At 39.3% G+C, this 23,142-nt stretch overlaps 1 protein-coding gene across 4 annotated transcripts in view; it reads right to left on the bottom strand.

Moving 5' to 3' along the window:
- CYTIP (cytohesin 1 interacting protein) overlaps nt 1–23,142 on the bottom strand; it is a 72,720-nt gene that overhangs the window by 3,667 nt on the left and 45,911 nt on the right. For 3 of the 4 annotated variants that reach the window (XM_072811429.1, XM_072811428.1, XM_072811425.1), the window contains 6 exons: nt 20,402–20,451; nt 20,119–20,173; nt 16,264–16,366; nt 15,961–16,054; nt 13,062–13,131; nt 2,065–2,131 (listed from right to left, as the gene is read on the bottom strand). In XM_072811429.1, coding sequence (XP_072667530.1) covers nt 2,065–2,131; nt 13,062–13,131; nt 15,961–16,054; nt 16,264–16,366; nt 20,119–20,173; nt 20,402–20,451 — 439 coding nt within the window. Of the gene's footprint in view, nt 1–2,064; nt 2,132–13,061; nt 13,132–15,960; nt 16,055–16,263; nt 16,367–20,118; nt 20,174–20,401; nt 20,452–21,561; nt 21,838–23,142 lie in introns of those variants that run through there. The other variant, XM_072811427.1, reaches the window with a different exon arrangement.

Raw genomic sequence — 23,142 nt, 5'->3', positions numbered from 1 at the left:
TCCATTAAGTTCCTCTGATTTTTAGTTACCACATTTTTCAAGGACTTATAAAATTCTTATAACATCACCCGAAGTGTATGGGAAACACATGTAGCCTCCACCTGTAGGCTGATTATAGATAATTCAAAACAGAAAGGGTATCTTCCAACCTCAATATTCCATGTTTCTTCCTAGAATACTTTAATACTTAAATGCTCTGGAATAGTACCATACCCAGAAAACATCCCTGTCCTCAAATAAGTAACAATTTATTTGTAGGAGCTGAGTTTTATCTGCTTAGCTGATTTTTTTCATCAACCTTTCATAACCTGCATCTGGGCTCTCCAAGCTCAGATTTTAATTGCACACCAACATCCTGTCCCTGCCCCGCTTGCTTATGCACTGAGCTGGCTGGTATGCTGCTAAAAGGAAGGGGATTATTTGTTACACTAGCCTGAGAACACGGTAATTAGAAGGGGACTCTGCTTCAGGAACAGCAATGGAACACTGCACACTCAGAAATGGTTTTACTCTGCGCTGATTATTTCTCTACTGTCACTTTCCTTTGTCCTTGATGAGCAATACAAAAAGAGCCTGATTTTCCATTTAATCTGCAAGGTTGAAGATGGCCAGCTCTGCACTGACTCGTCAGAATGCTTTCCTTTTTTCCTAATAAAACCTACTTTATTTCATCTGGCAACAGCCTGATTGGAAAGCAATTGAGAATCTCATACCCTGTGTATTTATTCTAGGTCTAGAAAAAGCAAACTAAAGAATTCCTTCAATCTCTCAAAAAAAAAAAAAAGTGTAAAACAATGGCTTTAATGAGGAGTCATTCCCCTTAATCCTGAACTAAAGATCTTGTCTACAGAAGCTATTCCTATAGAACCCCTGGACTGCCTATACACATTAGGCCAAACCTCATCTCCACTCTAGAATGTTCCAGAAGCAGACGCAGAGGTTTCCCAGACATCCTCAAAGTCTACAGAAATCCAAGAGTGGCTGGATTTAAACCTGTGTCCTGCTAGGAAACGTCAGACCCCCAAAAAATCTGCTACAATTGTTTTAAAATATTAATTTAAAAAATAATAAAATATTAATTTAAAAACAGACAAGAGAAATAATTTATATAGAAGCTTCATTTAAAAAACAGAATTTCAAAATAAACATCAAAGCCATATATTAGTGCCTAATTATGAGTTAAATGTATCTTTTATTCTGTAAATAAATTATTACCTGAAACAAACAAAGCTAAAGGTTATAAATAGACTTTAGCTCAGGGTTATCTGAAGAAGGTATAACCTGTATTTCACACTAAACCGCTAAGCCACCGAGGCGTCCCCCAATTTTTTTTTAAGCAGGCTCTATACCCAGCACAGAGCTCAACATGGGGCTCGAACTCATGACCCTGATATCAAGACCGGAGCCAAGATCAGTAGTTAGACAGTCAACCAACTGAGCCACCCAGGTGCCCCCAAATCAATTAATTTTAAACTCAACCTTTCCTTTCAGAATTTACACAGCAGCAAGAGCCATGCATTTACTGTTAGAATGATCGCTGGTATTTCCCGTCTTGGGTTTGCAGGCATGAATAAGCATTTCTCTGCATTCACATAACTTATATAATATGTACAAATGGTAGGAGCTCTACCCAAGAAGCAATCTACCATTCCAGCCTCAGTAATTTCTGAGAACTACACAACCCTGAGCCACAAGCATTCTCAGAAATTTAATTCATCTATTGTAATAGTAGGAAAATCAGACTATTATTCCCACTGTTCTTCTAAAATCTCCAGGTGCTTCTTACAAGTGTGTGCACACATGTGAGAGTGTGTGTGTGTGTGTGTGTGTGGTTTTGTGTGCATATGTGTTATATGCATGGAAGAAGGGATGTGACTTGACTTACTCTCTGAAAGCACAAGTAAATCCAAAGGTCATGCCAAAAAACCCCCAGAGACCAGTATTTTTGATCCATGCTAGACAATGTTTTCTTATAATGATGATAATCTTACAACAACTTAGAGGTCGAAATACCAAAAAGATGAATGTTAATGTGGTTTCTTCTGAACAGGAAATCACACTTACCATGAAGCAGACGCTGTTCCTGTAACTGCAGAGATCTGAACTCCACCCATTTTTTCTTCAAGGTTTGCTGATAAAAAGGAAAAAGAAGTGTTAATTATTGGGAATCCCCAGTGAAGGTAGCAATTTACCTCTAGATGTTGCGATTTGTCATTAATATCTTTCCTTCCTTCCTAGCACTAACAAACTCCTCCATTCATTTGAAAGATTATTTTCTACACAAAAGGGAGATATTGGGAACATTACTTCTGCAAGAAATAATCTAGTAGCATCAACAAGTTGAAACTATGACAAAGGAAACAACCGGCAATAGAAACAATGGCATTTATTTATTTATATATTCTTAAAAATATTACAGAACCATATTGCTTGGGTTTGTGTATATTTACCAGCTGTTGAGGCAAGGATTTACACTCTAGGCTTCCCCTGTGTGTAAGATGAAGGCAATAATAGTATCTAAACCCTGGGATTATCCTGAGAATTGGTAGAGTCAGTAGGACAGAAAAGGTGCAAAACAGTGAACAGAGCTTAGTAAATGTTCAGCAAGTATCATCATTCTATCAGCCTGCACTGCACACCTATGTACTTTTCACAACAAAAAGGGGAAGCCAGTCTGTCTGAAAGGTTTCCTTGGAGGGCTAAACTTAGAACACCGCTAAGCACCCTGACTTCTTAGCTGCTTCCTTCCTCAGCTGCCCAGCACATGCGAGCAGCGGCCCAGGGTGGCCATGAAGTGGCTGCTGTCATGGTCAAGACTGCTCGTGAGGCGTGCCCTCTTCCATCAAAGGGGGTGATGAGAATCAAAGCAAACCACCCAGAGACATCTGACAAGGACAGTTAGAGGCTCACTCTCCCTCCCGCCCTTCGGCCTTGCCCTGCCGGCTCAGATCCCCACATCAAGCCCAGCAGACAGGCACAGCTCAGCTTTGCCTATGGCCACTTAATCCCAAGGAAAGGCAGCCTAGTTGGAAAGGAGCGCTCCCTTGTAAGAAGCAGTCTAGGAAAGGTAGATGGAGGCTATAAAGGAAGAGCGGGGGACAAAAGTACATTTGGAAGGGGAAGGCCTAAGGAAAAGAAAATAATAAAATCACAAGAATGTCATCAAGTGCTTAAGGGAACTGGTTCCTCAGTTTGGAGACTGAACACTCACTGGGCCGGATTTCCAAGCTTTGGTAACCGTAACATTTAGCATTAATTTAGGATTAATTTAGCATTAATCCTTATGATTACGTATATAATATGCAAGCACTAAATCAAAGCCATAAAATGCCCAGCTTAGTTAAAATTTCTTGTTCTTTCTGCACTATATGATAGTCAGCATGGCTATGAGACTGCTGAGCTGAGCCACAGCTCCTTTTATTTGTGCAAACTGTGGTCCTATGAAGGTCAGAGTTACGGACCCACAGAGAAAAGAACCAGCAAGGATCTAGTCCCTTCCTTTTCTCTTAAAGGAATCTATCTCCTGCAAGAGAAGAGAGTCCAGGGGAAGAGCATAAGGATAGGTTGACAGTCAAAACTAAATACAGAGAGAAGAGGAAACTGTATTTTTGCACTTGCTATTCAGAAATACGAAGTCAGGCCTTGCCAAATAGCTAATTTTTGTGAAAATAAAGGTTTTAAAATATCGAATCTGTTGATTTGGCCCAGTCATCTAAGTACGTCATCACTTAAACCAAGAAAACACCAGTGTAAAGAGCAGATGTGTCAAAGTGACTAAGAGTTTTTAGTCTCTCTCTCAGCTTCCCCATTTTCCTCACAATCTGTTTCTGCCTGTTATTAACATTATAGTTGTATATTTGGACAAATGAGACCTCTCACCATTAGAAGGAAATTAAAGCACTTGGGAGCTCTAACCATACTGGGCCCTATCACCTCATTGTATCAAGCTCGGAGCCTGGGATATAGCAGCTGCTCAGTAAATATTGATTGAATAAATATATCAAAGAATGGCTCCCTGAAATAAAACTCAACTATCACAGATGGATATTTTGAGTTGGATATATTTCCAATGTTTTCAATATACATAAGACATACAGCTATACATTTCCATCTTTACTACTTTTATAGTGCTTTCATGGATAATATGCCTTTTAATTTTCTTAACTGTCCTACAAATTTCCAGATTATAAAATAAAGGTGTAATGTAGTAAAAATACTTCCCAAGGGCTACAAACCCAATAAAAAGCAGAGCTAGATTAAAATGTAGCTCCTCCAGCTAGCACAGGGGATGTGCTGTTTTCATGTTGAACATTTGAATCATAGGTCATAATAAAGGGAATCCCTGAAAAACATGGCTCAGAAGGGACTACTGTTTCTAAAGAAGAGCTTGTGGCCTCATGGAGTCTTTGAAAGATGAATACATAATTACATAGGACACACAAACAAAATGTCACTGTGTGAAGGGGGAGCCAACTTGACCTCAGTTATAGGTCAGATCCAGACATTTCTGGTTCAAGAGGTGAACTGGAAATCTCATAATTTTCAAGATTAGAAGAGGAAAAGAAATGCAAGAAGATAAGAAGGAATGAACTCAAAGATCTGCTGGGCCTGGAGAAACAGAAACAGGTAGGTAGGAATTTGGATCCTGTGGCAATATATAGTTTAAATACACTTATTTATCTGAAGCAAAGAATAAAGACAAGTTTCCTGCTTGAGAAAAGAACCTTGGCTGAAGCTTTACTACCATGAAAAAGACGGTAAAAAAAAAGCTGATGACGGTGGCTACGGCTCATGTAGACATGCCCAGAGAGGCAGGAGAACATAAATGTAGCCTTATAACTTGAGCCAAACAGTACACTAACCCTCTAGGAAAGCATGCTAGCTGCCACGCCTGGCTCTAGATTGGGAGCCTTGACAATGCAGGGTGCAGACAACCCAAGTACAATACTGAGTGGAGGTGAAAGACCACCATGCATGGGAAGTGAGCAATATAAACTCCAAAAGGTATGAAAGACAACAAAATTGAAAGTCAGGACATGGATTCTCTCCAAAGAAAAGGAAAACAGAAGACTGTCCAAAGAAGACTTTAAAATAAAAATATTTATAGTCCTCGGAGGAAGAAATGAGATCAATGTCAATCAGAACAAGAAATCTGAAACAAAGAAATAAAACAAGAACAGATGAACATGAAAAAGAATGATCTGAAAATAAAAAAAATAACTCTTAAAACTCAATGGAAACAACTCATTCTGTACAGAATATAGACATTACTGAAGAACTCAACAAGAAAGTAACAAAAAACATAAAGTGATACAAAATATAAAAGAGTGGTTAAGAAGCAAGGAAAAGAAAAGATGCTCAAAAATGTCTAACAGGAATTCCAGATGATAGTTCAGGGAATGGTGAAGAAGGTATATTCAAAGAGATCAAGCTGATAGTTTTCCAAAACTAAAGAAACTCACAAGTCCTTAGATTGAAAAGGTACTGCAATGTCTAAGCAGTAAAGATTTAGAAGCGAATCTAGACTTAATCACATTTCAGTGAACCTTTAGATCAGTAAGACAAAAAGAACATCTTAAAAGTAACCAGAAAGACAAAAGATTGCCACAAATTGAAACGCTGGTTTTTGAAGACTCAAAAACAAAATCCTCTAGAAAGAACTACCAAGAAAAAAAAAGAGAGAAAGATAGAGAGAAGGCACAAAAAGAAGTACAAATAAAAATGAAGACAATCAAAAAAAAATGAAGACAATCTTTTTTGTGAAGAAAAGAAAATTATGAGAACAGAATTTTTATTATCCACACATACAATAAATTTGAATTAAAAATTTAAGAACAAAAAACATTAATTCAATAAAACCAGCTCCAACAAAACAAAACAAACAAAACAGAAAGCCCAAGAAATCTTATAATTAATAAAGAAACTGAAACAGAGTTGAGAAGTAGAAGTTTAGAAGCTAGAAGGGCAAAAAAGAACCTTAAGTCCAGATGATTCAGATAGTTATAAGAATTTTACCAGAGAAGAAAAAGAGAAAGATTCTCCCCAGCTCATGCTAAGAGTCCAGTAAACATGATACCAAAACTAATGAAAGATAGTTTGAGAAAAGAAAATTGCAGCCCATACTACCTATAAAATGAAGCTACTTTCAAAAATTCTAAAGAAAATATTAAAAAATCAAATCTACAATTAGATAAAAACAATCACAAATTATGACCAGGCTGTATTATTCTGGATACACAAGGGTGGTTTTACATTAGAAAATCTTTAAATGTCATTCACCATATTGACAGATATTTTTAAAATAAATAAATGAGAATAACACATGCAGAAGAAAAGTGTGTGATAAAATTTGATACACAAGCACTATGAAAACTACTAGAGGGGGAAAAACTCTGGGTGGCTCAGCAGTTTAGCGCCTGCCTTCAGCCCAGGGCGTGATCCTGGAGTCCCGGGATCTGGTCCCATATAGGGCTCCCTGCAAGGAGGCTGCTTCTCCCTCTGCCTGTGTCTCTGCCTCTCTCTCTCTCTCATTCTCTCTCATGAATAAATTAAAAAAAAAAAAGAAAGAAAACTACTAGAAAATTTAGTATGGAAGAGAGTGTCTCAAATCTGAAAAGTATGTTCATAGAGAGAGCTCATTCCTGACAGGAAAAAGTAGAAATCCCCTTTAAAATCAAGAACAAAACAAGGATGTCTATTATTTTTTTAAAAAAAGATTTTATCTATTTATTTGACAGAGAATGAGCATGTAAGAGCACAAGCAAGGGGAGCAACAGAGGGAGAAGAAGGAGGCTCCCCAGTGAGCAGGGAGCCCAATGCAGGCCTCAATCCCAGGACCCCAGCCGGGATCATGACCTGAGCCTAAGGCAGATGCTTAACTGACTGAGCCACCCAAAGTACCTATTATTATAGTTTGTATTCATCACTGTATTGTGAACCCTACCCAGTGCAGTATAGAAAGAGAACTGTTTGTTAACCTTAATAGTCACTGTCTTCACAGAAAACCCAAAATTATCTACAGATAATTTGTTAGAAATTGTATAGTTTAGAAATAGTTTGAAATATACAGTTTGAAAAACAGCATAAAATTGTTTTACATATCCATACATCAACCTCAATCAAAATGTTTATTGTTTTTATAAAGAAACTATAATATGAACAAAAATCATAAGCAGAAAGGAATATATCTAGTGAAAAATATATAGGATCTATTTGCATAAAAGGATCACACTTTATTGAAAGATGTAAAAAAAACAATTAAAAATGGTAATATTATGGGCAGCCCTGATGGCCCAGCAGTTTGGCGCTGCCTTCAGCCTGGGCTATGATCCTGGAGACCCAGGATCCAGTCCCACGTCAGGCTCCCTGCATGGAGTCTGCTTCTCCCTCTGCCTCTGCCTCTGCTTCTGTGTGTGTGTGTGTGTGTGTGTGTGTGTCTTGAATAAATAAATAAAATCTTAAAAAAAAACCCACAAAACATTGATTTAAAAAATAATAATAGAAAAATAAAAATGGTAATATTATGAACACTTTTCCTCTAAGATCAGGAACGTGACATGGATGTCCACTTCCACCACCTTTATTCAACATAGTACTAGAATGCCTAGCCACAGCAATCAGACAAGTAAAAGAAATAAAAGGAATTTAAATTGGTTAAAGAAAAAGTAAAACTGTCAGTATTTGTAGATGTGATACTATATATAGAAAACCCTAAAGATTCCACCAAAAAACTATTAGAACTAATAAACTTGGTAAATTTGCAGGATACAAAATTAAAATACAGAAATCTATTGCATTTTATATACTAATAATGAAATAGCAGAAAGAGAAATAAAACAATCACACTTCTAATTGCATCAAAAAATATCTAGAAATAACTTTAACCAAGGAAGTGAAAGACCTACGTCTAAGAAATAGAAGACATTGATGAAAGAAACTGAAGACAATGCAAATTAATGGAAAGATATACAGTGTTCATGATTTGGAAGAATTAATACTAAAATGTGCAAAGTACCCAAAGCAGTCTACAGAGTGGTAATCTATCAAAATCCTAGTATTTTTTACAGAAGTAGAACAAATAATCCTAAAATTTGTATGAAATCACAAAAGACCCCAAATAGCCAAAAAACAATCTGGAGAAAGAACAACAAAACTGGAGGTAGGTATCACAATCTCAGAATTCAAGATATACTATAAAACCAAAGTAATCAAAATAGTATGATACTAGCACAAAAATAGATACATAGATCAATGAATTAGGATAGAGAGCCCAGAAACAAACCCACATTTATATGGATAATCAATCTATGACAAAGTAGTTAATAATATATGATGAGGGAAAGACAGTCTTTCATAAATTGGGAATATTGGACATCTACATGCAAAAGTATGAAACTGGAACACTTTCTTACAACATACACAAAGATAAATTCAAAATGGATCAAAGACCTAAATGTGAGACATGAAACCATAAAACTCCTAAAAGAAAACATAGGCAGCAATCTCTTGGACACTGGTCTTAAAAACATATTTTTGGATATGTCTCCTCAGGTAAGGGAAACAAAAGCAAAAATGAACTATGGGACTTACAACAAAATTAAAGGCTTTTGCACATCTATGAAGCAAAAAGGAACCTACCAAATGGGAGAAGATATTTGCAAATTACATATCCAATAAAGAGTTAATATCCAAAAAATATAATTTATACCACTCAACAACAAAAAAACCCCCACATAATCCCATTAAAAATGGCAGACGACCTAAATATACATTTTTCCAAAGAAGAAATATAGATTTTAACAGACCCATGAAAAGACATTCAACATCACTAATCATCAGGGAAATGTAAATCACAACTGCAATGAGATATCACTTTACATCTGTCAGAATGGCTTATATTAAAAACACAAGAAATAACAAGTGTTGGCAAGAATGTGGAGAAAAAAGAACCCTCATACACTATTGGTGGGAATGTAAACTGATGCAGTCATTGTGGAAAATAGTATGGAGCTTTCTCAAAAAATTAAAAATAGGAATACCATATGATCTACTAAGTCCACTACTGAGTATTTATCCAAAGAAAACAGAAAGACTAATTTAAAAGATATACACACTCCTAAGTTGTAGCATTTTAAAAATATAGCCAAGATATATAAGTAACCAAAGTATCCATCAATAGAGGAAGTGATAAAGGTGTTGAGATATATATATATATATATATATATATATATATATATATATATACACACACACACACATACACACAGTGGAATATTACTCATCCATATAAGAAATACTATCTTGCCATTTGTGAAAACAGAAGTAGGCCTAGAGGGTATCATGCTAAATGAAATAAGTCAGAGAGAAAGACAAATACCATATGATTTCACTTATTAGTAGAATGCAAAAAAAAAAAAAAAAAAAAACCCCACAATCAAACAAACAAAAAAGCAGAAACAGATTCATAAATACAGAGAAGTGGTGGTTACCAGTGAGGAAGGGAGACGGGGAAGGGGAAAATAATGGTGAGATCCTTCATCACTAAGAAAACTCACTACCAAACAGATGTTAAGTGTTTTCAAATTGAAATATCTACACAAAATGTAGTATCAATCAAAATTCCAAAATTTATCTATAGAACTAGATAATCTGAGTCTAAAATTTATATAGATGGTCAGAAGAACCAAGAATAACCTGGAAGCCTTGTTTAACTGGATAGCAATATTTATTGCAAAGGTATATATACTGAATTTGAGAGAAACAATGGATCAGAATATGGAGCCAGTAAGAAAATCCATGCATATAAGAAATTTGCTTAAAAACAGAGGCTTCGCTGTAGGAGCATTGGGGGGGTGGGGGGAGGACTAAAATAAATGATACTTGGGAGAACAGAATATGGAAATAAAAGAAATAAAGTAAAATAAAAAGAAAAGAAAATTAGAATCCCATATCTACCACATACACAAATTAATTCTGGATGAGTTGAGGACTTAAGTATAAAAAAAAAGGAAAAACTTTAAAACTTTTGGAAGAAAATATAGAAAATGCAGATTACCTACAAAGGATAAACAATAGGAGCTCTTTCATAAGCAAAAATATCAAAGGCATAATACATTTAAAATGCTAAGGAGACAAAACAACAACTGAGAATAGTTTAATCACCTAATCAAACTCTCCTTCAACATTAGCAGTAAAAGATTTTTGGGGGTAAGCCCTACTTACTCTTGCTAAAGGAAGTCCCACAGCGAAAAAGTAAACCCACAGAGAAGGGAGAGAAATAAGCAGCAAGCACGTCAGTTCAACACGAGTGAGTGTTATGTGCTCACTACCAGCTACTCAGAACAACCATTTGTAGTGTTTCATTCTAAAAATTGATAAAACAATAATAAAAAAAGATGGAGTCTTAAGATGAACATTTAAATGTTGAGGTCTTCTGGGGATCCCTGGGTGACTCAGTGGTTTAGTGCCTGCCTTTGGCCCACGGCGTGATCCTGGAATCTCGGGATCAAGTCCCAAGTTGGGTTCCCTGCAAGGAGCCTGCTTCTCCCTCTGCCTGTGTCTCTGCCTCTGTGTGTGTGTGTCATGAATAAATTAAATTAAGTTTAATTTAATTTAAAAAATAAAAAATAATAAATGTTGAGGCCATCATGATGCTCTGAGAGAGGATGGGTGTATTGAAAAATTTATCCCTCATTTGAAAAAATTGCTAAGTATGGATATTACAACTTCAAGAGAAAACATTGAAGGAACAGAAATTGCTTAGAGACATGAAGTGTGTTTTTTGCAGGACAAGGCTATATTCCATGAAATCCAGACCTATTTGTTCAGTTATGTTTTGAATAACACCACCAATTTGTTTTGTTTCTTTCCTTTTTCTGCAGAGAGGTAGAAGAGCTAGGTTTACTTAATAAAAGATCCTCACTAATATTCTCTTTTTTATAAAAACAAATTATGTTTTGACAGCTTTAAAAAATAAATATAATATGAAGTACTGTTTATTCCATACAAAAACTTAATGATAAAATGTTAGAGGCATTCCCTTTAAAATCAAGAATAAGATTATCACTATTTATAATAGTCCTAGCCAATGCTGTAAGAGAAGAGAAGCAAATGGTATAGTTGACGCTTGAACAATACAGGGGGTTGGCGTGCTGACCCCTGCACAATAAAAAATCCACATATAACTTTGCCTCCCTAAAAGCTTAACTACTCATAGACCTACTGTTGACTGGAAGCCTTATCAATAACATAAATAGTTGATTAATATATATTTTATACATTACATTATATACTGTATTAATAAAGCAAGTTAGAAGAAAAAAAGTATTTTTAAGCAAAACCAAGGAAAATACATTTATAATATTGTAACATATTTATTAAAAAAAAAAAAACCTGCATATAAGTGGATCCATGTGATTCAAACCTGATGCAGTTCGGGAGTAGTTGAATCATCAGGGGTAAATGAGCAAATTTTTCAGTATCTGCAGATGATGTTATGCCTATGTAAAAAAATCTAAGGGAATCAACAAACCTATTGGAATAGAGGGCTCAGCGAGACTGTCAGATTTAAAAAATTACTCAAAAATCAATAGCAACAAAATAAAAGATCTTTTAAAATTAAAAGATCACCTTTATTATAGCAAGAAAACTTAGAAGGTACATCAGAATAAGTATAATAAAAGATATATAAATGTGTATACAGAAATGATGAAATGTTTTCGAAGTACCTAAAAGACCTGAATTAAAAGGCCAAGATTCGGGCAGCCCAGGTGGCTTAGTGGTTTAGCGCCGCCTTCAGCCCAGGGCATGATCCTGGAGACTCGGGATCGAGTCCCACGTTGAGCTCCCTGCAAGGAGCCTGCTTCTCCCTCTGCCTGTGTCTCTGCCTCTCTCTCTCTGTGTCTCTCATGAATAAATAAATAAAATCTTAAAAAATAAATAAATAAAAGGTCAAGATTCTGTGTCTGAAGGAGGAAAGGTGAACACCATAAAGATGTCAATTGATATTTATTCTATAGATGTCAATTCCGATCATCATCTGAATAGAGGAATTTTACAAACTAATTCAAAATATCACAATAAGTAAAATGGCAAGAGTATAAAACCAGAGTTGACACAGAAGGAAACAGGCAGGGCTCACTGAGGAATTAGATACGAGGGGGGTATACAAGATAAAAGATAAAAATAGTAATTCTATCCTCACGGGCTCAATAATTAAGAACACATACTTCATAAAGAAAATTCATAAATGCCAGTTGTCACTAAACACAGTCCAAGCGACAACCCGCCTGGAAGCCCTGCAGTCCCTGCCCAGACTGGCCAGAGCACGGCCACGCGGGGTAGGTCTCGGGGAGAGGGGTCAGGCGGGCCGCGGGACACTGACTCAAACGCATTCGGACGGGGGTCTGCACGTGACAGGCTGGCCAGAGCCACAGGCTAGCAAACTGAGATTCTCAAGACCCTCAAAGAGCCATCCCAGAGAATCTTCTCTGAACATCCTGCATCAGGTGCTATCTCCTGGAAACGTTTAACTTTCTTTCCCACTCCACAGTTGCTTGCGTGTTTGCCACGAGAGCAGATTCAAGGACAGCCACAGGAGCAGAGGGAGAACGGTGTCTGTAGGAAGAATGAAGCAGAACAGGACACGGAAGAGAACAATGGAAAAGCAAAACTTCCAGGCCCGCCTGCACACATGCAGCACTTGGAAAAATGTGGAAAAGACCAGCGACTCCTCCTTTGTTTTTTGTTTTTTCCCCAGACAAATGTAAATCAAGAGAGATCACAGGTGCATGAGTGAAAAGTTCTTCAAGTGACGTGCCTTCCTGTTGCCTTCCTGAGCCTCATAGAAACACGGAAGGAGGAAGGAAGAAAGTGATTTGCACTGGTTTATGGAATTTAATATTCCTGTAAAGGTAATTGTGTGGCTCTTGATAATTCAGCAGTTTAGACTCATCAAGACATTTCATCTTCAAGGGCTATTTCAATCCCTCAAATAGATTTTTATTCTACTACTCACACATTCAAGGATGAAAAATGTGCCTCATTGTATTAAATTAAATTACCTTTAAAACTTGCAGTTTTGCTTCAAGCTCTGCTCTTTTGAGAATCATTGTTCCATTAACAGTCTCTATCCTGTTTTAAGAAAAAAAAAGGGGGGGGGAACAGCATGAGAGATCCTTTCAAACTAGCACCATCCTTATGGAGCACTACACTTTGAGCACAGACAATACTTTGAAAAGCAACCTAAATGTTATGATTCTCATGGTGTTTCAAGTACCTGGACCTAGGTCAAATCTTCTGACAACATTCAGAGAAAGAAAATGGAAAAACAAAAAAATCCCAAAAATCCCGTTGAGAGGGTGGTTGAAAAGAAAAGATATTGGTTAACTTGTAAACTGTAGCTCTTTTTTGTACAGATGCCACTCTATGGCAATGATTATTGGTCTCTCCTGGAATTTACTCTTATGAGCTCTGACTGAATCACCTATTTTATTCAGTGAATGCTCACGGGGCATTTAGTACGTGCCAGACTGTCGACACCATGCTAAGCATGAGTGGTCCAGCAGTGAGAACAACATGTAATGGGAATTTTCAAACAGTGGAATCAACATGCCATTTCTTGGAAAAGGGAAAATCCTTCTTTCCTAGGATTCTAGGAACCTGTGTCTCTGGAAATTGCCTTCATTTTGCAACTAGAACAAACAGAGCCAGAACCATTATGAGCCAATAACCTTCATATGACTCTCACATCTCAGAACCTTTTAAGTTTATAAACTTCAATCCTAGAATTATCAGTTTAATGGCGTTTGTTTCTCCCTATACCAAATGCCTTTCTAAAAATAAAAAGATTTGTTCTATCCTGAGTGATTTGATTTGTCTTATGGGCTCATGTTGAGGCCTTTATTTTGACTACTAAGTCAATAATCTGAATAGGATAAGACATTTCATGTGTGAGTCACACACCTAAGCATTTTTAAAATATCGGTTCAGATTCCTTCTGATAAGTTAGCTGGAACTATTATATTCAGATGCAGAAATTTTTCAAGTCATGGTAAAACAATAGCATTAAATATGAAGACCTATTTTCCTCTATTGCTAATAGCACCCTTCCCAAGATAACGCGATGACAATTCAAGCCAAGATGTCTGCTTTCTCATTAGGGTGGACTTGTGTCTGGACATTTGGGAGGATCCTATGAATCCATTTCAATCGGACTCTAATGCGCATCTGACCTGCCCAAGCAACAGATGTCTATGCACAAAACCACAGGCACACATCAGTTGTTCGCTTCAGTATTTACACAGATGTCGCTCGTTTTCCTGATCTCTGGATCTCCATTTGTCTCCACCCCTTACTCCCCAACTGTATGCCTGTGTCCTGCCACTTTACCCATTTGGAACGTAGCTTTCTGTTTCTAACTGCCACCTTTCCCCCTTAGACTCTCTATGGCTCCAACCTTATAGATGCAAGCTCTCTGGAGTAAAGAGCACCCCCATCCTCTACCCTGAACTCACAGGATCCAGAGTTGGACTAAGTCCCCCACCATCAGGAGTCATTTTTTAAAATGACACCCACACACTCCCAGGACATCTTTGAAATTTTAGACTAGGATCGCTAAAGGTAGAGCATCCCGCAGATTTTCTTTCTATTGGCAGCTTGCAATGAGCAGCTGTGGGGTAGCTGAAGAGAATGGATCCTGGCATCCGGAGCAGGTGGTCAAATCCTAGCCCAGTCACTTATGAGATCATTGATCTTAATTCCACCTAATTTAAGCTTCAATCGCTTTAATCTATAAATAGAAAAAAAACTAACCTCACATGGTGCCTGTGAAGAATGAAGGAGATCATGTAAGACCCACCTTGGTTAGAATAAATCCTGAACTAAGCCTGACAAGACCCATGCTCTGTCCCCTGGCAAGCTCCCTGCCTTCATTTCTTATACTCTCTCTAATCTACCAACCAGCCATCACACTGGTTCTCTCTCTCTCTCTCAGCCATGCCAAGCCTATTTTGAGAATTCAGAGGCCTCTCTCTTTGCCTCAAATGCTTTCACCAGGAGTTCACATGACCATCCCTTCTTTTAGGTCTCAGCTCAGATTTCCCCTCCTCAGAGAAGATCCCTTTAAACACCCAAGCTACCGGAGCAGCCCCCTTACTCACTATTTTATCCCACTCCTTACCTTACTTTCTTAACAGCAGTAATTAATAATTGAAATATCAAAACTACTTCTTTTGGAGGCTTTCCTTGTCCACCTCCTTCCACAATTAATAAAGCGCTACAAGAGTTTTTGTCTGTCTCTCCTAAGTCTATCACAAAACTGGAAACATCATATTTGCTCAGTAAATATCATTTAAATGATTGAGCAAATTCCATCTTTTAACTAATACTGAAGTCTTATTAGAAAAGCCAGTCAAATCTCTAGCTGAGGAGGCCAATCTCCCATTAGTAAGTCTGGAATATTAGTAGGTGTGAGTGTGTGTGTTGTAGGGCAGAGAGGATTGAGCAGACTTTTTTCTTCCTTCCAAATGGGACACTAGAAAAGAGTAACAATTGCCTTGTGGTATAAGAGCAAAAACTTCAGCCCTTCTGACCTTTTATTTGTTCTAACCACAAGATTATATCAACCATGGAAATTGGACCAGTTCCTCTCTGACCAAAGAGAATGTGTGCCAGTTTAATTGAATTTGACATAGAAAAATAAATTTTCTAAATGCTATCCCTCCCACTCAGACGTTTGGGCTATTGATGTCTTCTGACTTCAGATGTTGACAGTATGTTCAAGTTTGAGGAAACCTTGAGAAACAAAAGGAACTGATAAAAAATGTCTGTACCCAATCCCAAAGTTATGGTGCACTGCCTCCCTTCTTGTGATCCTGAACAAAAAGCCTATTCATTCACTCAACAGGCATTATAGGAGACTCTAACATTTTTGAAGCCCCGCGGAAGCAGATGGATAGTTACGTTAACAGGTTTCCTGAAGATCTGATCAGGTCAACAACTTGTTTGTGGGTAAAGCCTTCTGTGTTCACACCATTGATATTTGCAAGGACATCACCTGGGAGATGCCAAGAAAAACGAGTCGTTAAAATGCTGCCTAAATAATCCCTCCTGACACGAAAAGAAAACAAGCAAGCCCCAAACCTTAGCAACATAAAAGAGCTAAGAAAATTCAAAGCCAATGATCAAATCTCAACCTTTGATATCAGAAAGTTTTCTTTTCTTGCTATTTAAATAATTCCTAACAAGAGCAAAGCTACAAATTACCAGTTTGCAGGCCAGCATGGTGTGCTGGGCTGTCCTCCTGGATTTTGCAAATCAGAGTGCACATCTCTAGGGAGCACATGTTCTGGTTCTGGAGCCTGTAAGTCTGCAAAAATTAGAGTGATGCATAATTACTATTCAAAGAACTCAAAATCTCTGTGTCCAAAAATAAAATGGTGTTGATTACCTTAAGCAGTACAGTAGGTAAGTACAAAGAACAATTTGGAAAGGCTTTCTTGAATATAAACTGAACCAAAGATACCAATCTTGATATTCTATGATGCAATTCTATGATGCCAACTCCATTCATTTAAAAAAGTGTGGTGGGGGGCACCTGGGTGGCTCAGTCAGTCAAGCGTCTGCCTTTGGCTGGGGTCGTGATCCTGGAGTCCCGGGATTCAGCCCCATGGGCTCCCTCCTCAGCAGGGAGTCTGCTTCTCCCTCTCCCTCTGCCTCTGGCCCCCACACCCCCACTGGTGCTCTCTCTCAAAGAAAAAAGAATCTTGGCTTGAGACAAAGTAGGATAAGACTGGCTCGCTCAAGATTTTGAATGTTCAAGCCCAAGAGATCACCTGATGCTGTCATTATTTGGTATCTGTTAAGAAAAATCAGGTTTCTTATTTCCCAATAGGATAAAACAAAAGCAAATAAAAAAATCTCTGTGTAGTTCTCCCAAGCTAAAGTACTCATTACAGGAGCATATGGAACAGTACATATCCAGGGAGGGAGATATGCCAACAATAATTATTTTAAATCAGAGCTCTGCAAATAATGACAATCTGCCCTGCATTTTTTCAAAAGTACTATAATTGACGCGATTACCTTCTTGTCTAAGTGGTCTCGTATGCCTGCCCTGAATACTCACCGGTTCGTTAGTTCGCCAACCAAATTAGAAAAAGTTATGCTTCGTCTCTTGCCTCAGTTTGGCAAAAGCAGTTTGGTTTCTTTCTGTTTTTATTTTTGTTTCAACTTGTACCACGAATACTGCACAAATATTGCTAGATACAGTGACCCGATGACCTATACCAAACATATTTCCTTTTTCACTCGTTTAAGTTATGAAGCCTATTCTATTTAGAACCAAAATCAGTATCCAAGTTAAGTAATCTGATTCCTAAAATTAAGCCACATTACAGTACTGCTTCCTCATGGAGAAATTAAGGTCTGATGTTCATTCCTTATTTTATAGACCCACAGGCTCCAGAACCAGAAGTCAATCGCATGCAAGTAACTGCCAGAAGCTTGACTTGGTTAACATCTAAGGAGTTGCTATTCACTCTGCAAGGCATTTAGAATCCCCATATCATAAAGGTAGAAGAGACCTTCTAAAGATCATTTAATATACTTCCCATCTATGACAGAGACCTCTTTAATGGCTTTTCTGCCAGAAGTCTTCCTAGGGCCTGGACCCTTCCAGGAATGGAAAGGTGATCTAGATCTGGTACAGGAACCAAGGCTCTAACAGTCACTCCTTCGGGAAACCACTCCTCTAACAGTTTGAATTATTAGCAGTGAGCGTCTACCCCTCCAGGTCCAGTGACCAAGGGAGTACAGTGAGAGAGAAACGTGCTGATTTCACAGCGGGCATATATATCTGCAACCAGGGTAAAATGTGCGGCTTGGCGACAGAGAGAAAAACAGAGGCCCCAAAGTTATGAACAGAAATAGTCAAATACGTCTTTCTCTTTCACCAGAACTTCTTGGTCCCATTTTTAGAAGCCAATGACAGAACAATCCACTGCATTTCTTAGAGATACAAAAGTCACGTTGCCCTCTCTCATGTCCAATGGCCTTCATGCTAACACCTGCCACTGGCTGATCTATGGTACCAGGCATGTTACTAAGTACTTTACAAGATGTGTTATTTCATTTGAAACTCCTAAAAACCCCACAAGGCAGCGTTGAGAGAACAGGAACTTGTTTCTATGAATCTAACATTTGTGCCGCTACCGTACCCCCACGATTCTCACTAGCAGTATAAAACTAGCACCCATGGAAATTCAGAGGAGGTGGACTTAGCTTCTTTTCCAACATGCTAGAAGACCAGGACCCAAATACGTGTGACCAACGGGCACACAATCGGGGTACATGAGGCTCTATCTGGTCTTCTAAGAGTTCTCAGGGCATTTCCCCTATTTGATGACTCCCGCAAATCTTAGAAGTGCTAAAGAATGGATTATGGTGTGGAGCTGGCAGTGAAAGTGTACACCAAATAGAAATTGGCAGAGGAGTGGGTTCCTGCTTTTCTGGAACACGCTGCAGTTCAGAAATGAAATCATGAGCTCATGTTCATCTACCAGGGATCAAGGGGCTGGAGCTTGTAGTCCACTAATGGAAGTTTTGACTCTCGCTCCCTTGTAGAGTCGGCATCCGCGCTGTGGGGGAGAAACATGGGGAAACAGTGGCATATATCATAGAAGAGTGAGAAAAATAATCCCCATTTGTTACATTACATAGGATTAGGGAGTAGTCATTGATCCTGTTTCCAGCAGCAACTGTTTCAAATCCTGCGTTTAATTCTCATTTATTTATTTTTTAAAGATTTTGTTTATTTATTCATGAGAGACACAGGCAGAGGGAGAAGCAGGCTCCATGCAGGGAACCCAACGTGGGACTCGATCCCAGGACCCCGGGATCATGCCCTGGGCTGAAGGCAGGTACTCAACCGCTGAGCCACCGGGGCTGCCCAATTCTCATTAAAAAGGAAGCAGTCACAAAAAAGCATAGACTGTCCACGTCAGAAAGGGAGTGGTTCATGCGGATGAGGAATAAGTGAGAGTACGCTGCTTGTAAAACCTGAGAGAAAAATTATAGATTTCATCAAATTTAAAAATAGAATAGCTCAGAAAGTGGAAAGCATCTTTCCTCCTCCTGGAGCCCTCTCCCTATTCATTATCGCTAGAGTTCCACTTTGCTTCCTTATTCAGAAAGCATGTTTTACTCGGCAGTTTCCTGTTCCTAAGGTTCAAATACACACTGACTTTCCCATTTGGGGGTTGGTATTCAGCCACCAGAGTTTTCTGAAAGCAGCACCAAGGCTAAGACCTAGAGGCTGATGTGCAGTGCAAGAGCATGATAATGCAAAAGAAATTTCAAATAATAATTATAAGGTGTTGTCATTAAGAAAAAAGCCAAGAGGCACCTGGGTGGCTCAGTTGGTTAAGCCTTTGACTCTTGGTTTCAGCTCAGGTCGTGATCTCAGGGTCATGAGATCAAGCCCCGCATGGGCTCCATGCTCAGCATGGAGTGTGCTTGGGATCCTCTCTCCCTCTCCATCTGCCCTTCCCCCTGCTCATGCACACGAACATTCTCACTCTCTCTCAAAATAAATAAATCTTTAAAAGAAAAAGAAACAGGTCCCAATTCCTTCATTATATCTGAGACACAATCATTAGTATTTAAAAATGTAACAGGAGTTATATATGAATACATGTAGCCTCATACACACAACTCTACACTCTTTCAAGTATTTCTTGAATAACAAAGTACAGATTTAAAACCTGATATATGGTATAAAAGTGATTATCCAAAACACATCTGAAATGCAGATATATAAAAATGCACACCTGTAGAGAGTGTTTCACTCTAAGTACTTCTGATCAGTCTCAGACTTAGAGGAAAACTAAAGCAATAAGAACAAGGAGCTGAGCATGTCTCGGGAGTTTTATTTTATCTGCTTCAATGTTTTCTTTGCCTGATGGTACCTAGCGTGCTGAAAAACTACCTCAAACCAAAGCATATTGAAGAAAAGTCACAGTGTTCATCACTCTCTAATCCTGACTTCATTCTTCCTTTGCAAATATAACTACCAGCACCACTTTTCTTCATTAAAAGTCTGGAAAATTGAAAACTGCCCACCTGAATTTCAAATCCAAATGTCCCATTATCTTGCTTTTCCACGGTAATGAGCTTTCTGTAATAAAAAATTAAAAATATGCATGAAGATCAAATAATCACACTTGGCACATTCTTATCACGAAATAACTGTCACAATTACAGATAGCTGACATTCATGCAAACTGTAGTATGTAAGACTGTGTGTGCATGCATGTACATGCGTGCACACCCAGACCACAGTCGAAAAGAGCTGTGGTCCTAAATGCCTTGGTGAGAGACCAAAAAAATACATGAATCTCTTTACCTTTGAGACCAGGAAAAGTCACCTAAAGAACTTGATCTCGTCAAAGCAAGCTGAAAAATATAACAAGCACACAGTTATTACAAGGTCCCAATACACATCTATAAAATGTTCTAAATCACAAAGGACTTTGTTCTTTATCACCTTCTTTGGCCCAGCTCTGGGAAATTGTTACGTAAAGGAAGTCATTTCCATTATCTATTGGTAGCGAAGGAGAGCCAGAGCCAGGAAAGGCAACATTCAAGCATTAAAAGGCTACAAGAGGCTCAGATAATGAGACACCATGGCAAAAGAGTTCCCATAATGTGGCAAAACCCCAAAGCTTCCCAAGAGAACCTCATATCTAATCTGTAGTTAAAATAGCCCCTGAAAGATTAACCATAGCAAGTTATAATCACACGGAAATCCAAAGAAAACACCACCCATAGAATGGCATATAAAACTCCAATACTTGATAGTTTTTTGACATACTGATGAAATGACTGTATTTATTATTAATAATTCAATATGTTACTGTTTTTAGCAAGATAAACTAATCTGTAAAGAACCAACTCCTATTCAGGAACACCATTCAGGTGAAACCAGAGACTCAAAACCTCAGTTCTGTTTTATGATTTACTTTTACAATAATTTTGGAAAAGTGCAATGAGATTTCCAGCCAAGAAAGGAAAGGAATTACAGAATGGTATAAACAGTGTGAATTGTCACCCTCACTCCCATGCATGCTTTGGAAAGAGATCATATAAACATAAACTTCCAGGATACATTCTACCCTTGTGAGTAGAAAAAATAAACAAAAGGCGGCACCTCGTTTTTCAGATAATTGCTGTGAGTTTTGGTGTGTTTTCATTTTATTCATTTAGGAATTGACACATGTTAACTGGCTCTCTCTCAAGTCTTGGTCTGGGGACCCAAAATGTCAGCTTATGGTTCTAGCTAACCCATGGGGTTTCACTGTCAACCTGGTATGCTTGTCATCTTTCAGTGAATACATAAAAAAATGTCAGGACATCGACACATAGTCCAAACAAACACAAACAAGACAAACAGAGAATGAAAATCAGGAGAAAAACATGTAAAAGAAATGAATGCACCAACAAAAGCCTCATTAAGGCATTTGTTAGGAAAGAAGCCTATTACCACTGTTAATGAATTTGAATTACCGAGTACCAAATGGCAGCGTTCTCACAAACTTCCTGGAATGGCTCCGTGTTCAGAATTCGGCTATTGATCACTAACGCCACAGTAAAGAAGAGCTGATCTTCTCTCATGGATTTGATGTAAATTAACTACATTTTGCAATTGCTTGTCTTTTCAGTTCTGGACCTCACATCATTTATATCACCCTGAAAACTACAACAGGAAGGCTCAGAACAAAAGAGTCTCTAGATTCGTGAAAAAAGTATTTTCAATTTGCTTTTTTTAAAAAAAAGATCTTATTTATTCATGAAAGACACACACACACATTGGCAGAGACAGAGGCAGAGGGAGAAGCAGGCTCCATGCAGGGAAGCCCCACGCGGGACTCGATCCCGGGACCCAAGGATCATGAACCGAGCAGAAGGCAGACGCTCAACCGCTGAGCCACCCAAGGGCCCCTTTTTTTTAATTTGCAAGGACTGACCGTAGAAGGCCTACTGTGATGGCTTATTTCAGCCTGATTTGTCCTACCTACTGCACAAGCATGGGGACCACTGAGCTATGTGATGGGGCCACCTTCTTACGGAGGGGACAGCAAACGACATTCCCAAGCGTTCTCCTCTCTCCCCTATGCTATACTCACATGGTCTTTGTCTATGTTCATTATTTGCATCTCCCTGGCTTTTACCCTTATTTCCGATTTTAAAGTACTTCGGGAGGTCAAATCTACTTATATTACTTATACTTTTTAAAAAACGTTCCTCTTGCTATCAATATTCATCACCTTATTCAGTATATTCATACTTGTGAGACGTGGATGCAGGTTCATACAAAGGGAGGCTGGGCCAAATACCTCCCCTCCGTCCATAATTACAGTATCCCTTGGGCCTCCTGGGGAATGTTCTCGTTTTCCTCTCTACCCCAGGGCCTAGTGCTGGGCCTGGAATAGGGCGGAATGTTACAAATGGCTGGACAGGGCAGCCCGGGTGGCCCAGCGGTTTAGCGCCGCCTCCGGCCCAGGGCGTGACCCCGGGGTCCCGGGATCGAGTCCCGCGTCGGGCTCCCCGCGTGGAGCCTGCTTCTCCCTCTGCCTGGCTCTCGGCCTCTCTCTTTCTCTCTCATGAATAATTAAAATTCAAAGAAAATAAAGCTCAGCCCAGGAGGAACGTTCCCGACCCGAGCCGCAGGACCGCAGCGGGGGGCAGGCGGGCAGGGGCCCAGCCGCGCTGTCCCGCGGTCAGGCTCGGGTCCCCGCGACTCCCGGCCCCCTGGGCTTGCAGCGCCCCCAGGCCAGCGGCGCCGGACCGGACCGCGGCGAGCACCCGCCCGACCTGCAGCGGGGGGAGGGGGCGCAAAACAGAAACCACGCCCAGCTGCTCGGACTCGAAGCCAAAGTCTCTGAAGTCCGCGAGGCGAGGCCGAGAGGCCGAGACCCGGGCCCGAAGGCAACGTCCCGGGTTCGCGGTGCGAGTCCGGCGGGCGCCGGGCGGGGCAGGTGGCGCAGCTGCGCAGGCGCGAGCCCGCCCCGACCCCCCCATCCCCCCGGGAGCCCGGCTCCGCGCCGCCTTGGCAGCGCCCCGTGTCAGGCCCGAATCCCGGAACGC

Source organism: Canis lupus, chromosome 34, assembly GCF_048164855.1.
Source record: "Canis lupus baileyi chromosome 34, mCanLup2.hap1, whole genome shotgun sequence".
Classification (NCBI taxonomy): Eukaryota; Metazoa; Chordata; class Mammalia; order Carnivora; family Canidae; genus Canis; species Canis lupus.
Note: the sequence above shows the minus strand (reverse complement) of the source record. Positions and strands in the feature narration are given on the sequence as shown.